At 48.5% G+C, this 14,781-nt stretch overlaps 1 protein-coding gene across 1 annotated transcript; it reads left to right on the top strand.

Annotated features, from left to right (window-relative positions):
• The first annotated feature begins 1,726 nt into the window (after positions 1–1,726).
• Positions 1,727–13,504, top strand: Dnajb13 (DnaJ heat shock protein family (Hsp40) member B13). Its single transcript, XM_021169011.1, has 8 exons — positions 1,727–1,849; positions 4,764–4,867; positions 5,755–5,916; positions 9,127–9,284; positions 10,307–10,420; positions 11,904–12,017; positions 12,533–12,609; positions 13,212–13,504. The coding sequence occupies exons 1-8, from the start codon at positions 1,782–1,784 to the stop codon at positions 13,363–13,365; spliced, it is 951 nt and encodes a 316-aa protein (XP_021024670.1). The 5' UTR covers positions 1,727–1,781; the 3' UTR covers positions 13,366–13,504.
• The last annotated feature ends 1,277 nt before the right edge of the window (positions 13,505–14,781 follow it).

Genomic DNA, 14,781 nt, shown 5'->3' with positions numbered 1-14,781 from the left:
GAGAGAGAGAGAGAGAGAGAGAGAGAGAGAGAGAGAGAGAGAGAGAGAGGGAGAGAGAGAGAGGACATTGATATTATTCATATTTATGACAATTGTATCACTTTTTTTTTAGTTTTTTTAATTAAGATTTTATTTTTGGTATGCATATGTGTGGATGTCTCTGGGTGGCTATGTGCTGGTGAGGACAGGTGAGCACAGAAGGTCAAAGAGGGTGTCTGATCCACTGGGGCTGGAGTTCCTGGCTGGTGTGAGCTGCCCAGTGTGGGTGCTGGGACAGAGCTCAGATCTGCCTCCGTCCTGTGTAAGCACAACACCTGCTCTTAACTGCTGTCTAGCAGTTAATGTAGCATACTAATGTCACACACTAATGGGAAATTGGGTGGAGGGAAGATGAGAACATTTTAATCTCGTTTCTCTAAAAATATAAAACTATCCTTCAATTTTAAAAAACCAGAGCTGGACAGTGGTGGCACACACCTTTATTCCCAGCACTTGGGAGGCAGAGGCAGGCAGATCTCTGAATTTGAGGCCAGCCTGGTCTACAGAGTGAGTTCTGGGACACCCAGAGAAATCCTGTCTTGAAAAACCAAAAACCTAAATAAATAATCAGCCAAATAAATTTGTTTTTTAGAAAAAAAAGTACTTATTCAAGTACATAGCCAAAGCTGGTCTTACGCCATACTCAACTCGTTCTCAAAAAAAACAAAACAAAACAAAACAAGACAAGACAAAACAACAAACACTTTTAAGAGAGACAAGTTCTCACTGTGTAGCTTTAGCTGTCCTGAAACATGTGATAGTGAACAGTATGTTTAGAGGATAAATTTACTGTGCTAGGCTTGTAGAAACAAAATTGTTTTTAACTTGTATAAGCCATAAGGAAGTTGCCCCTATCTTGATGTGCCAGGTGAGCCGGCCTGAGATGGACCACTTCCTGGTACAGTTGGACTATTGTTTAAAAATTGCTGATTGTTACAAAACATTTCACTGGCTCTGCTACTCATACAAGGTTTGGGTCACAAGATTAACCAGGCTAACTCTGCTGTTATGTGAAAAGCCAGCTTGCTTGGATGGCTGAGGCACCTGTTGCATGGCTGCTACAAAACCAAACCTTGTCCACACACAGACACGATATAAGTTCATTTGACTCCCAAAATTATAACTTTGTGAACCTTTCCTTTATAATACTTTGGCTAAAAATAGCCAGAGTCTTACCTAGAGAACTGTCTCTAGTTTGGTCCTGAAGTTTTGTTTTTGTTTTGTGGGTTTTTTTTTTTTCTTTTTCTTTCTTTTTCTTTTCTCTTTCTCTTTTTCTTTTTTCTTTTCCTTTTCCTTCTTTTTCTTTTTTCTTTTCTTTTCTTTTTATAATAAAAAGCCTCTAATTTACTAAAACCAAAACCGAGTCAGCGAATCTCTGGGCGACCCCAGACTCACAACAAACTCATTATACACATTAGGCTAGCCTCCAACCCACAACTACCTCTGCCGAGTGCTGGGATTAAAGATGTTGCACCACTACAACCGGCTTTGTCCTGAATATTTTAAATTAAAGGTGGTTTCTGTACTAAAAAATAAGCAAAAAGGCGCTCAGGAACTCCAGTTTCTGAGCTGTGTGACCTTTATCGGGATCGCGGAACCAGTTATGAGCGCCCCACGACCATTTGTTCAAGATGGAAAGACTACAATTCCCAGGGTTCCACTCGTGGTTGTCAGGAGCAACCACAGAACGCAGACTAACAGAGGCTGGAGTCTGAGGAAAAACAGACCCATTGGTACCAGCCATGGGGCTGGATTACTATGCTGTACTCCAGATCACCCGCAACTCAGAAGATGCCCAGATCAAGAAGGCGTAAGTGGGCGGGATCCTAGCCTGGCATGCGCAGAGGCAACCCCACCCTGATGCCAGTCAGTTTCCCTGCATAGTTTAGAGTAGGAAAGGGGCACCTCTCTCCTCTTGTATGCCCTATCTGGCTTTGTGCTGGTTAGGACATGGACGAAATTCAGACACACCTAAATGCATCAGTGGGCTTCCCACGCCCAGTGCTCCTGCCTCTTAGCTCTTCTTGGGTTATGTCTGAATTTCTAGCTATGAAATGAAGACAAAGGACCATTTGGACCTTATCTTGAGTCTCATGAAGAACACAGGTGTGTGAACCAGAAATGACCTGGACTAACGGATGTTACAGTTTTCATTTTGGCCATCATATGGGTTTTTGTCACTGACTGATCTCCATCTCTGAACACCTCTGTCACGTCTCAGGGACTTTGTGACAGTTCAGATATTGATGAGATGGTACATGTCTATAATCCCCAAATAGCGAGTCTGTGGTTAGCCTGAGCTACATAGCAAGGCCCTGTTCGTAAAAAGAAAGGTAGGTGTGTGTGTGTGTGTGTGTGTTTAGGGGGACATCTAGGACAGGGATAAGGCTTTGTTTCTGAAATTTTTGATCTTTTAAAGTTTTTCTTTGAAAGGAAGTTTTGGGCGAATATTTATGGAGCACTAATCTTTAGGGCTGGGTCCAGTGCAGGCCATTAGTTGTGGAATGGGTATTGTTATAAAAGGAGATGTACCCATGCCGTACCCAGGCCACAGAAGCTTGTGTTGAGAGGAGAGGGCTTCTAAGGAGACTGTCCTGATGATTAAGCCAAAGGACAAGGCTTCCAGGAGGACTAAGACTCCACAGTGGGCTGGAGGGGAGACACTGAATTTGGAAATCAGTTGTGTCCCCAAAGGTATAAAGAAAAAGGGAAGCACTGGGGCCCCTGGAGGTTTGGGGTATACTAGCTGCTTGTACTGAACAAATAGGTGCTGCTCTGAGAGCCTTCCATCACTGCTTTATTTAATCCTCACAGCGACCCCGAGAGGAAAAGCCACTGTCATCTCAAGGGCTTGTATGTGACAAATGGAATCAGAAATCAGATACTACCCCTTCCTCCCTGGGCCAGGTCTTGTGTGGACTGAAGGGGAGGGATGTAGGTGTCCAGTGGGGAGGGAGAAATCAGAAAAACTCTTTCAACAGTTGAGAACAATTCAGTGCAGTGTATGATGTCATCCTCTGCTCAGGGCTCTCACTGGCTAGTGGGTTTGAAAAGTTACCACAAGAGAAATCAGGTGGCCAATGGGACTCATCAAAGGAAGGATTACCACGGCAAATAGATAAGGCTAGCCTGGTTACCAGAAGACCAAGTGTGCTGGCTAGTTTTATGTCAACTTGACACAACCTATGTCCCCACCATACAGACCTGTGGTCAAGGTGCATTTTCTTAATTAGTGATTGATGGGGGACGGCCCAGCCCATTGTGAGTGCTGCCATCCCTGGGCTGGTGGTCCTGGGTACTTTAAGAAAGCAGTTGAGCAAGCCACAGAGAGTCATCCCATAAGCAGCACCCCTCCATGGCCCCCACATCAGCTCCTGCCTCCAGGCTCCCTCCTTGAGTTCCTGCTCTGACTTTCTTTGATGATGGAAGATTTGATTTGATTGCAGACATGTAAGATACAATAAACCCCTCAAGCTGCTTTTGGTCATGAGTGTTTTAGTACAGCAATAGAAACTCCCAAGACAGCAAGTACAACAAGTACAGCAAGTACAACAGCAAGACAGCAAGTACAACAGCAAGACAGCAAGTACAACATACTCAGGCAACTCGACCTTTCTGGGCCTCAGCTTCTTATCTCTTAAAAGAAAGGAGAGAGAGAGAGAGAGAGAGAGAGAGAGAGAGAGAGAGAGAGAGAGAGAGAGAGAGAGAGAGAGAGAGAGAGAGAGAGAGAGAGAGAGAGAGTGGAGTAGGAGAGAGCATACCCAGATAGTGATCTAGCTGCTGTGTCAGCAGAGGAGCCAAGCTGGGTCCCAAAACCCCCATGAAGAAAGCTGTAGTTCACTTGTAACCTGGCTCTAGGGAGGTGGACAAAGATGGTGAATTCCTGGGGCTGCCTGGACAGTCAGCCTAGCCTACCTGGAGAGTTCCGGGTCACCGTGAGACTGTGTTAATAAATGAGGTGGATAGAGGAACAGGAGAGGTGGTCCTCTGTCACAACCATCTGTAACGGGATCTGATGCCCTCTTCTGGTGTGTCTGAAGACAGATACAGTGTATTCAATCAATTAATTAATCAATTAATTAATGGGTCAATCTTTCCATATTGGAATGGGCTACTTAGAAGAAGGGGATCTCTGGAGTTGGCCTTTGATGTTTTGTCCCCAGCCCCTGCTCTCTGTGTTTCTCTTTTCTTCCCTTCTCTTTCCCTCCCCTCTTGTGTCCCCATTTCCCCTTTTCTCCTCTCCACTCCTCTTTCTACTCTTTTCTCCCTTCCCTCTCCCACTTCTCTGTCTGTCCTTCCTGGCTGCCATACAGCGAGCAGCTTGGCTCCTGCTGTGATGCTCGACCTGAAGGCAATAGTCAGCCACCTACGTGTGGAAACCATTAACCGAAGGTATTTTGTCACAGTAACAAGAAGCCAACCTGTCCTGTGTCTCACAGGTGAACCATCACTGAATCCCCGCTGCACTCAGGTCTCGGCTGTGGCAGCTAAGGGGACAAGAGCCTTAAGACAGATGCCTAGGGAGCAGATGTCCCAGGCTGCGGGCCCGCTGTGCTTCCTACCCCAGGTTCTCTTCTAAAAGGCCCAAACAGCACACCCAAGTCACTGACACTTGTGCCACCCTCTCTGGTTCATAACAAAACTAGAAAGTGGAGCCAGCCCCAGCCACGCTCTGGCCTCAGAAGCAGGTCAGAGGCAAAGGCTTGCTCTCCTCCCACCTCTAGATACCGGAAACTTGCCCTGAAGAACCACCCGTTGAAGTCATCTGAGCCGGCTGCACCTGAGATATTCAAGCAAATAGCAGAAGCCTACGATGTGCTGAGCGACCGTGAGTGGTGGTGGGCCACCCCTCCATTAAGATCATTCCTTAAGCGTCTAGACTGTCAGGTTTTCTGCAGAGAACAGTAGAGAGTAAGAAACCCCCCCCCCCCCCATCCCAGCATCTAGACAAACTAAGGGCAAACCAGGATGGTACAAGTCAGGAGGATGGGCTTATGGCTCCCCAAGCCAAGGCGGTACAGAAGTGGGGTGAGTTCCTCTGCCGGCAGACAGAAGCCTTCCTGAGGCTTGGAGGAGGATGCGGCTGCCAGGGACAGAGGGCGTGGGCAGAACAGACCTTCTGACTTATTGTCCTAGACTCTCCAGAGACATCAGGAGCAGAGGGTCAAGGAGCAGCTTAGAGCCACCAGACCTCATCCTTTGGAAATCAGTTGTGTGGGATGAGGGTGACTCACTACCTGGCAAAGAACAGCTGCCCAGCTGGCTTCTCTAGGGCATGGTCTTGGGGGGCTTTGATTGTGGCTACTGTTTATTAGAACAACCAGACGATGGCTTCTCCAGCCCTGACTTTTCAGGATTTGCAAATTTGCAAGTTCAGAATTCTTAGATTCTAAAATTTTAAGATTTTAAAATTTTGCATTTCCCTCCCAAGACAAAGTCAAACCCAGGTATGTACCTGACCCTGTCTCTCAACTCTTCTCAAAAGCCCAACCCAGGTGGGTTTTTCTCATTGCTTTTCTGGGCTATTCAATAAGGACCTCTAGGATAGATGAATAGCTCTGAAACTCACACAGAGCGACATTGACCCTCTGCCTCCTAGAAACTTTCAGGAGACAAGGCTGCCCTTGTCCCTCACCTCCCCTGGCTCTCTCACTACCTCTGTCTCTCCAGCCACGTAAGCCCTGGAGCCCTCCTAAAGGCCACTTTTATCCACAGCTGTGAAGCGAGGCATCTATGACAAGTTTGGTGAGGAAGGCCTGAAGGGTGGGATTCCCCTGGAGTTTGGATCCCAGACTCCATGGACAACCGGCTACGTCTTCCATGGCAACCCTGACAAAGTGTTCCACGAGTTTTTTGGGGGAGACAACCCCTTCAGTGGTAAGAATCCACTCTACTCCTTTCCTTACTGGGAAAGAATACAGCTATAGGAGATGCCTTTCTTGATGGCTAGGTTTGGCTGCTTTTTATTTATTTTGTCTGCTTTATTGTTGTTGTTATTATTATTATTCTTGAGACAGGTTTCCCAGGCCAGCCAATGCTTAGCCAAGGATGACCTTGAACTCCTGATCCCCTGCCTCCCAAGAGCTGGAATTATAGATATGCACCACCCCAGCCAGTTTTCTTTCTTCTTTTCTCTTTCTTTCTTTCTTTTTTTAAAAAAGGTTTTATGTATTGATTATATGTAAGTACACTGTAGCTGTCTTCAGACACTCCAGAAGAGGGAGTTAGATCTCGGATGGTTGTGAACCACCACGTGGTTGCTGGGATTTGAACTCCAGACCTTCGGAAGAGCAATTGGGTGCTCTTACCCATTAAGCCATCTCACCAGCCCCCTTTCTCTTTCTTTCCCTTCCTTCCTTCCTTCCTTCCTTCCTTCCTTCCTTCCTTCCTTCCTTCCTTCCTTCCTTCCTTCCTTCCTTCTTCCTTCCTTCCTCCCTTCCTCCCTTCCTTCTTTCCTTCCTTCCTTCCTTCCTTCCTTTCTTTCTTTCTTTCTTTCTTTCTTTCTTTCTTTCTTTCTTTCTTTCTTTCTTTCTTAAATTTTAGACTTGTTTATTTTATGTGTATGACAGTTTTGCCTGTTTGTATGTGCACTTGTGTGTGCTTGGTAACCAAGGAGATCAGAAGACATCAGGTCTCCTGGAACTAGAATTAGGGGTAGTTGCAAGTCACCATGTTGGTGTTGGGAACTGAATATGGATTCTCTGCAAGAGCAACAAAGGCTCTTAACCACTGAGCCATCTCTGCACCCTCTTAGGCTTGGTCTCACTCTGGAGGGAAGATCAAATTCATTTTGTAGTCTAGCTGGCTTTGAACTCATGGCAATCCTCCTGCTTTAACCTCCCAAGTGCTAGAATTACAGGGATGAGTCACCACATCCAACCTGGCTTTATCTCTTTAAGACGTAAACAGAGGGTTGGAGAGGTGGCTCAGTGGTTAGAGCACTGGCTGCTCTTCCAGAGGTCCTGAGTTCAAGGAACCACACAGTGGCTCACAACCATCTGTGATGCCCTCTTCTGGCATCAGGCATACATGCAGATAGAGCATTCATTTTGTTTTTTCGAGACAGGGTTTCTCTGTGTAGCCCTGGCTGTCCTGGAACTCACTTTGTAGACCAGGCTGGCCTCGAACTCAGAAATCCGCCTGCCTCTGCCTCCCGAGTGCTGGGATTAAAGGGGTGCACCACCACCGCCCGGTGCGTTTGTTTATTTATCTGAGGCAGGGTCTCATTCTGTAGCCCAAGCTAGCTTCAAATTCTCCAGGCTCCCAAGTGCTGGGATGACACATGTAAACCACCACACCAAAGTTAAAAGAGGACTAACTGAAGACTAGCCTAGCCCTCCACTTCCTTTCCTTTCCTTTCCTTTCCTTTCCTTTCCTTTCCTTTCCTTTCCTTTCCTTTCCTTTCCTTTCCTTTCCTTTCCTTTCCTAGATACAACCACTCACTGTTAACATCCTCCACGTCCTCCCAGAAATCTATCTTTAAAAATATTCTGTACTGCTGAGCATTGAAATTGAGACCTTGTATAGTTTAGGCTAGTGGTTCTCAGCTTGTGGGTCATGGCCCCTTTGCAAACCTCTATCTTCAAAAAATATTTACATTTTGATTCACAGCAGTAGCAAAGTTACAGTTATGAAGCAGCAATGAAATAATGTTATGACTGGAGGTCACCACAACATGAGGGAGTGCATTAAGGATAGCGTCATCAGGAAGGCTGAGAACCACTGGGCTAGGCAAAGACTCTTATCACGAGGTTGCCCTCGGGTATTCAGTCCTCCTCCCAGCTCAGGCACTGGTGGTAAAAGTGCCTTTACTTGCTGAGCCATGACACTGGCTCCCAGCTGTCATGTCTGAAGCCACTGCACATTCCCTGCTGACCCTGAGAGACGGGATACATAACAGCCACCTCTGACTTCAAAGTCTACAAAGGGCCCCAGCAATATAGCATAGTAACAAAGGGCACAGATTCTGTGGCCAAGTGGTCCTGGGGTACCAGTTCCAACTTCATTACTCGCTAGCTATGGAACTGGGAGCATTTTTTTGGCCTCTCTGGGCCATAAAGTAAGGATGAAAGTCACTGAGTGCAGAGCCGGATTCACAGAAGGCTCTCCCAAGGGCTTAGCTGCTTCTCAACTTAATGGTATAGGGCAGGACAAGCATTACCTTATGCCATAGACTAATAAACCAGGTTTCAAAGGATTACAGTACTCCAAGCAGACCTGAAGGGCATCCTCTCTCTCTCTCTCTCTCTCTCTCTCTCTCTCTCTCTCTCTCTCTCTCTCTCTCTCTCTCTGCCACCAGGTTAAGGCAAGGGCATTGGAGAGGAGGTTGAGAGGAGGAGCTTGGAGCGTGTTGTTGATCACTCACAGTTGCCACCGACCAGCCCAAATCCTCCTTTCTATCAGCGTGTAACTCCAGAGAGCTTGAGAGTGGGTTGTCTAGGATGGTCATGGGAAAGGACAGAGAACGGCCAGAAGGACCTGGGGAAAGGCAGAGTGGCCTGGCTGCTTTAACCGACTCTGAGTGGCATCTTCTCTGCACTACCAGGATCTACCGTTTAGAGTGATGCTTTCGTTGGCTCAGAGTAGGAGCTGCCAGCGCCCCTCTCTGTAGGAGTCCCAGGGAAGCACTGGGACCTGGCAAGAGCTGGTGATCACCAGTCTGCATCTAAGAGTAGCTTCTTAAAGTCAAGTGTGGTAGCTCACAGGTGGTGTAAATCCTAGCATTCAGGAGGTTGGGGCAGGGGATTGCCCTGAATTCAAGGCCCAAAACAAAATGAACAAAACAGATAGCCCTTTGGTCCATGGGTCTCAGAGGTGGCAATGCTGTGCTGAACCTTATTCTGGGGGCACTGAAGAGGTTCAAGGGAATACAGGGGTGTGCATGCGTGCCAGTGTATGTGTGTGTGTCTGGGTGTCTGGGTGTGTGTGTGTGTGTGTGTCTGTGTATCTATGTGTGTGTGTCTGTGTGTATGTGTCTGTGCATCTGTGTGTGTGTCTCTGTATACGTCTGTTTCTGTCTGTCTGTCTGTCTGTCTGATCTGTGTCATTGGACATCATTTCTGTTACCCATTCTCCTGTCTCTTTTAGAATTTTTTGATGCAGAAGGAAGTGATATAGATTTAAATTTTGGGGGACTTCGGGGCAGAGGAGTCCAGAAACAAGACCCTCCCATTGAACGAGACCTCTATCTGTCCCTTGAGGACTTATTCTTTGGCTGCACCAAAAAAATTAAGATCTCCCGAAGGGTGAGTACTTCACCTGCTCCTCTTACCAGGCACCATCAACCTCTACGAACCTCCCTGGCAGGTCCCCTCCCCCTACCAGGAAAACTTGGCAACCTTTTCTGATGGAATCATGGGATCTCAGCTCAAACGACTTTAGACTCAGCTCAAACAAATTTTAGACTTTAGAATCTGAAATTTAAAGTGAATAATCGAAGGATTCACCCTTCTTTCTGGTATGGAAGTCACCTCTGCAGCTACCTAATGGGGACAGGATCCTTTCCTTCCCAGTCCAGCCCCACCCTGGTGGAAAGTGGAGAAGTGAGTGTAGAAAGAGTCTACTTTGAATTTCACTCCAGGGCGTTACAGACCACACCCCAAGGAACTGTGTGCCTCCACCGCAGGATGGGCACGGAAGTGGACTGGCACAGTCTATAAGGCAACAGCTTAGGGAAGACCCTTGTGAGTGGCTGCCACAATATTCATTCCTTGGCCTGACCCTGCAGTTCAGCCTTCTTCCTCCCCTTTGCGTGGGGGAGATACCCATTGTGACTGGGCTGTCCAAAGGTGTCACTGTGTACTCATGGGGTTACAGGCTCGATGTGGGAGGATGCTTTGCATGGGACTCAGTATCTTTCCTTATGAGAGGTCCGCTGCAGGCTTATGATCAGCCCCCTCTTTTCTTCATAGCAACCAATAATTTCCTGGAAGCTGAAGTGTGGGGTCTCTAGTGATCTTGTAATAGACACTGGGGTAGGGTAGGGAGGACTTTGGGATTAGGGCCAGACTTCTGGGATTTGGAGAGAGGCACCTTTCACTATGTTCTTGTTGGTGGCCAGGGCTTGTTGTGACTGGTGTCTCAGGCCATGACTTCATTAGCTTGAGGACATGCCTTGCCTTGGGGAGTGACAAGCTCTCAGATCCAGCAGGACAGGTGTGGAAATGACTCTAGTCCTCCATTACTATGAGTACTGAGTACTCATACTGAGTACTCCACAGAGCCTTTCCCTTGAGACACTCCCCATCTTGCCCCCTTGTCTCTGTAGGTACTAAATGAAGACAGATATTCTTCTACCATCAAGGACAAGATCCTGACCATCGATGTGAGACCTGGATGGAGGCAGGGCACACGCATCACCTTTGAGAAAGAAGGGGACCAGGTGAGAGGGAGAGAAGTTGGTTCGGGTCAGTCACCAGGTTCAGGTAGTGGGAGGACTGAAAGGGAAGGAGCCCATATTTTTTCCTTTCCCTACAAGCTCTGGTCTATGGTAAGATATAGCACCATTGGCAGAGCCTTGGCAGATCACCCTGTGTGGCTGGTGACACAGGGTGACAGGATCTTTGGGTTAACTGTCCAGCCAGTCTGGCTGACGTGCTGTGCTCTAGGGTCAGGAGAGAGCCCATCTCAAAAATAAGATAGAGAGCAATTCTCAATTTGCAGCTCTCAGGCACATACATGAACATACGCCCTTGCTCACCCACAGGAACACACACACACACACCTCTGGCAGGAGAACTCAGCTTCTCCTTCCGTGTCTCCCCAGTTTTCTTCAGTGCAAGTCTGAGGAAAGCCCAAGGAGAAAGGTGTTCAGAAGCATTTAATTAATAATATTAAACTAAAACAACTGTGGAGAACATTGCTATTGTACTAAGATACAGAGTCCTTACATGCTGATAGGAAACAGAGGAATGGAGAGCCCAGAGCCGAGAGAGATGGATTCCCTTGCCCATACCTCGTTCTTTCTTACCTGGAAAGCATCTGCTTCCAACAATCATGCTTCAGCCTGCGTCATTGTGAGCCACAGCAACTCAGGAGGCTGAGGCCTGGGTCAAGTTCAGCCTGGGTGACATAGTGAATTCCAGGCTAGTCTGGCTACAGAGTAAGTCACAGGTAAGCAAGAAGGCAGGCAAGCAAACAGATAGCCAGTGCCAACATCCTCCACTCTGGCCACCTTTTTCCAACCTTCCGACATGGCCCAGGGCCTCTGCAGCACCCAGCCTCTGGGCCTTGAGCTTACGATTTCTGACCTATATGACTATTTCTGACCATCTGCTATGTCTTTTTTTTTTTGTTTGTTTGTTTTTTCGAGACAGGGTTTCTCTGTGTAGCCCTGACTGTCCTGGAACTCACTTTGTAGACCAGGCTGGCCTCGAACTTAGAAATCTGCCTGCCTCTGCCTCCCAAGTGCTGGGATTAAAGGTGTGTGCCACCATGCCCGGCTCATCTGCTATGTCTTGTTCTGGGGGCAGCAGCTGCTTTTGCTCTCTGTCTTCAGTGGCCAGAAGAGAAGTCGGAGTTCAGGGCGGCTCACTGAAGCGAAGAAATCACTGCTGAGTTTCCGTTAGGCAGAGAAGTTGTCTGACCAGCTCAGGGTCCGACTATCACTTGAGCAAGTCCCCGCCCCATCCCCCTGAGTACATTTACTTTGGGCGTGCTCAGTAGAGAGGCACTTGAGGAGTGGAGAGTGATCCAGGAACACTTCTCTAGGGGGTGGCCCTAGGCCACACTGAATGTCCCCTCTAGAAAACTGGGTCTAATTCTCCATTGCACAGATGAAGACCTGGAGACATGTAGAGACAGAAACGTGGTCAATTGATATAAGCAATAAACCTGTCTGTCGCCACTTGGCTTTCCCCGCCTAGGGCCCCAACATCATCCCGGCTGACATTATCTTCGTTGTAAAGGAGAAGCTGCACCCTCGCTTCCGCAGGGAGCATGACAACCTCTTCTTCGTGTACCCCATTCCTTTGGGCAAGGTGAGTGGGCACAGGGCAGAAGGGCATGTGGGCCCAGAGTGAACCCCACTTACAGCAGCTCAGGCTTCATCTCTTCTCCCCCTAACCAACTTGGACCCGTCGTAGGCAGAGTCCTGTGTCTCTCTCCCTGGCATTAGGTGGATCTGTGTCAACAGCCCCTCCCTGCCCACCTCATCTTTCCACATTGTCCTGGTCCTGCCTGCCGCTGTCCCCACGGTCTCCGCATGTCCAGGTGGTTCTCCTCAAGGTGCCCCTGTTGACTCAGGTCTCAGGGTGAGCACACCTGCCCGGCTGGGGAATTTTCACACTGCCCACCTCACCCTAGAGCTGCTGTCCCTACTGTGTGGCAGCATTCAGAGTCTGTCATCCCTGTCTCTCAAAAGCCTTACACTCTGTCATCACCAAACTGCCCAGCTCAGGGCTGGAACCCAGATAGACTCCCAAATGCCCTCTAAATAGAATGGCTGTGGCGATGCTCTGTAAACCCCTCTCTCATTCTACCCTCCGGCCTCCAGGCCCTTACCTGCTGCACTGTGGAGGTGAAGACTCTTGATGACCGGCTGCTCAACATCCCTATCAACGACATCGTCCAGTGAGTCTGTCTGCCTAGTCCCCAAGTAGTCACAAGAAAGGATGGACTGAGACTTGGTAGGGCTGTACAGGCTGCTACCAAAGAAGGATTTCCCTGGGAACCCAGGCTGGGATTCAAATCCACTGGCCTCTGCCTGAGCCATGGGCTGTGTTCACCCTACAGAGGGATAGCCTTTCTCTAACCCATGGGAAACCCTTTATAGGCCCGAGAACCCAGTGTTGGCCAATCTCTTGTCTCCATCCTCAAAACTTTCAACAGAGCATGGAATAGTAGCTCCCAATTCTTGTTCCAAGAGAAGTCTCAGAGAAGGGAAGGTTCGACTCCCACCCCAGGTTGGCTTTGCTTCCTGGGGAGGATTGTGCAATTCTGGGGGTCAGCCAGCAGGGTACTCACTTTGAGCAAGAGTTTTCAGGAGTGTTGTATTTGGAACAAGACAATCTCTCCTTCAGCTCTCTCCCACCCACTCTGGTGTGTGAGACCTGGCCAGCTAGTGGGAAGCTGTAAGAATGGCCGAGACTCCTGCAGTGTGCGGGAGGTAGCGTGCACCCATTGGACACTGCTGAGTTGTCTATGCTCCTTCCTTTCTTCTTTCCCTGTCTCAGCCCTAAGTACTTCAAGATTGTGCCAGGTGAGGGGATGCCACTGCCTGAGAACCCCAGCAAGAAGGGAGACCTCTTCATCTTCTTTGACATCCAGTTCCCCACCCGCCTCACACCCCAGAAGAAGCAGATGCTGCGCCAGGCATTGCTAACCTAATTCTGGGGGACCTGAGAAGGAACAGGGAGGGAGGGGGCTAGCTGGGCCTTGCCTGCTCCTATCCACTCAACTCCCACAGCCTATGAAGATGGGGAGGTGTGAGACCTTAGGCTGACATAATAAAGATTCCTATCCTATAGCTATGATGGGAAGTGAGTTGGAGGGATGCTTCCTGCAGGACCCCAAAAGCTAGGCACCCAAGGCCCCATTTTGACTTCCTAGGCACAGGCTGTTCCCTGAGGCTTCAGAGTTTCTTGCTTCCTTCCATCTTGGCAACAGAAGGCAGGGCTATGCGACCTCTAGGGTCCTTCTGCTCCTGACATCTCACAACACACTATCTCTAGAAGGAACCATCTGTGGACTGTGCCGTCTTGAGAAACATAGACAGGAAATTAAAGCACAGGCAGGGACAGTGCTGTGTCCGTGGCTAAGCTGTCACTAGAACTTTAGGCCACTCCATATAGACTCACTGCTTCAGTTAACAGCCACACCCAGAACACAGTGCCAGGAGAGCTCTGCTCTCTGCCCCTGGCTTTGGTTCCCTGTCTATGAGATGGGTTTTAGGCTGCCTCTGGACCAGTAGCCTGCGAGTCATGGGCACTTGAGCTCCTGACTCTTGCACTGTTAACTGACCTTGTTAGTGGAGCTTACAGCCTGCCTACAGGTAGGAGACTGGGGTCATTGGTGTGAAAACCACTTGGTGGACTCATGGTTAAATTATAGAGAGGGTCACAGCATCATTGTCCTGTGGTCAGGAGGAGGTCTGGCTTCCGGAGTCACACCTATGCCTTTAGAGATCGACCTGCCTCTGAGTATTGGGATTTAAAGCATGCAGTCCCACACTCAGCTTTTGTTCTTTTAAATTTTGAGGCAGGGTTTCCAAAAGCTGGGGCTGACCTTGAACCCCTGATCCTCTTGCCTCGGCATCCCACATGTGTCACCATGCCCAGCTACAAGATTCTTTTGTTTTTTAAAGTGGGAATGTAGCTCTTGGCAAGTATTTTACTTTTGAACACATTCAGTCTTGTCTCTGCTGTCCCCAAACCCTTGGGAACAAGTTATCCTACTGCCTGAAGCCATCTTGAACCATCATGAAGGCAGTAACAGAAAAACCCTGAGATAAGAGGCCTAAACATGGTGGTGCAGTGCACACCTTTAATCCTAGCACTTGGGAGGCAGATGCAGGTAGATCTCTGAGACAAGCCTGGTCTACAGAGCAAGCTCCAGGATAGCCAGGGCTAGCTACACAGAGAGCCTCTGTCTCAAAAACAACCAAACCCAAAAAACACCTGGAGATAAAGACTCTGGGGCTGGGGCTCCAGCCAGGAAGCATCTCATTGTAACAGTCAAATGTGGGCCTTCGGTCAGATTGATTCCTGGGCAAGTCACTCCATTTCTCTAGGTCCTTTTTGTGGA

This window comes from Mus caroli, chromosome 7 (genome assembly GCF_900094665.2).
Source record: "Mus caroli chromosome 7, CAROLI_EIJ_v1.1, whole genome shotgun sequence".
NCBI lineage: Eukaryota > Metazoa > Chordata > Mammalia > Rodentia > Muridae > Mus > Mus caroli.
The sequence above is the reverse complement of the archived record's forward strand: the minus strand, read 5'-3'. Positions and strand labels throughout refer to the sequence as shown.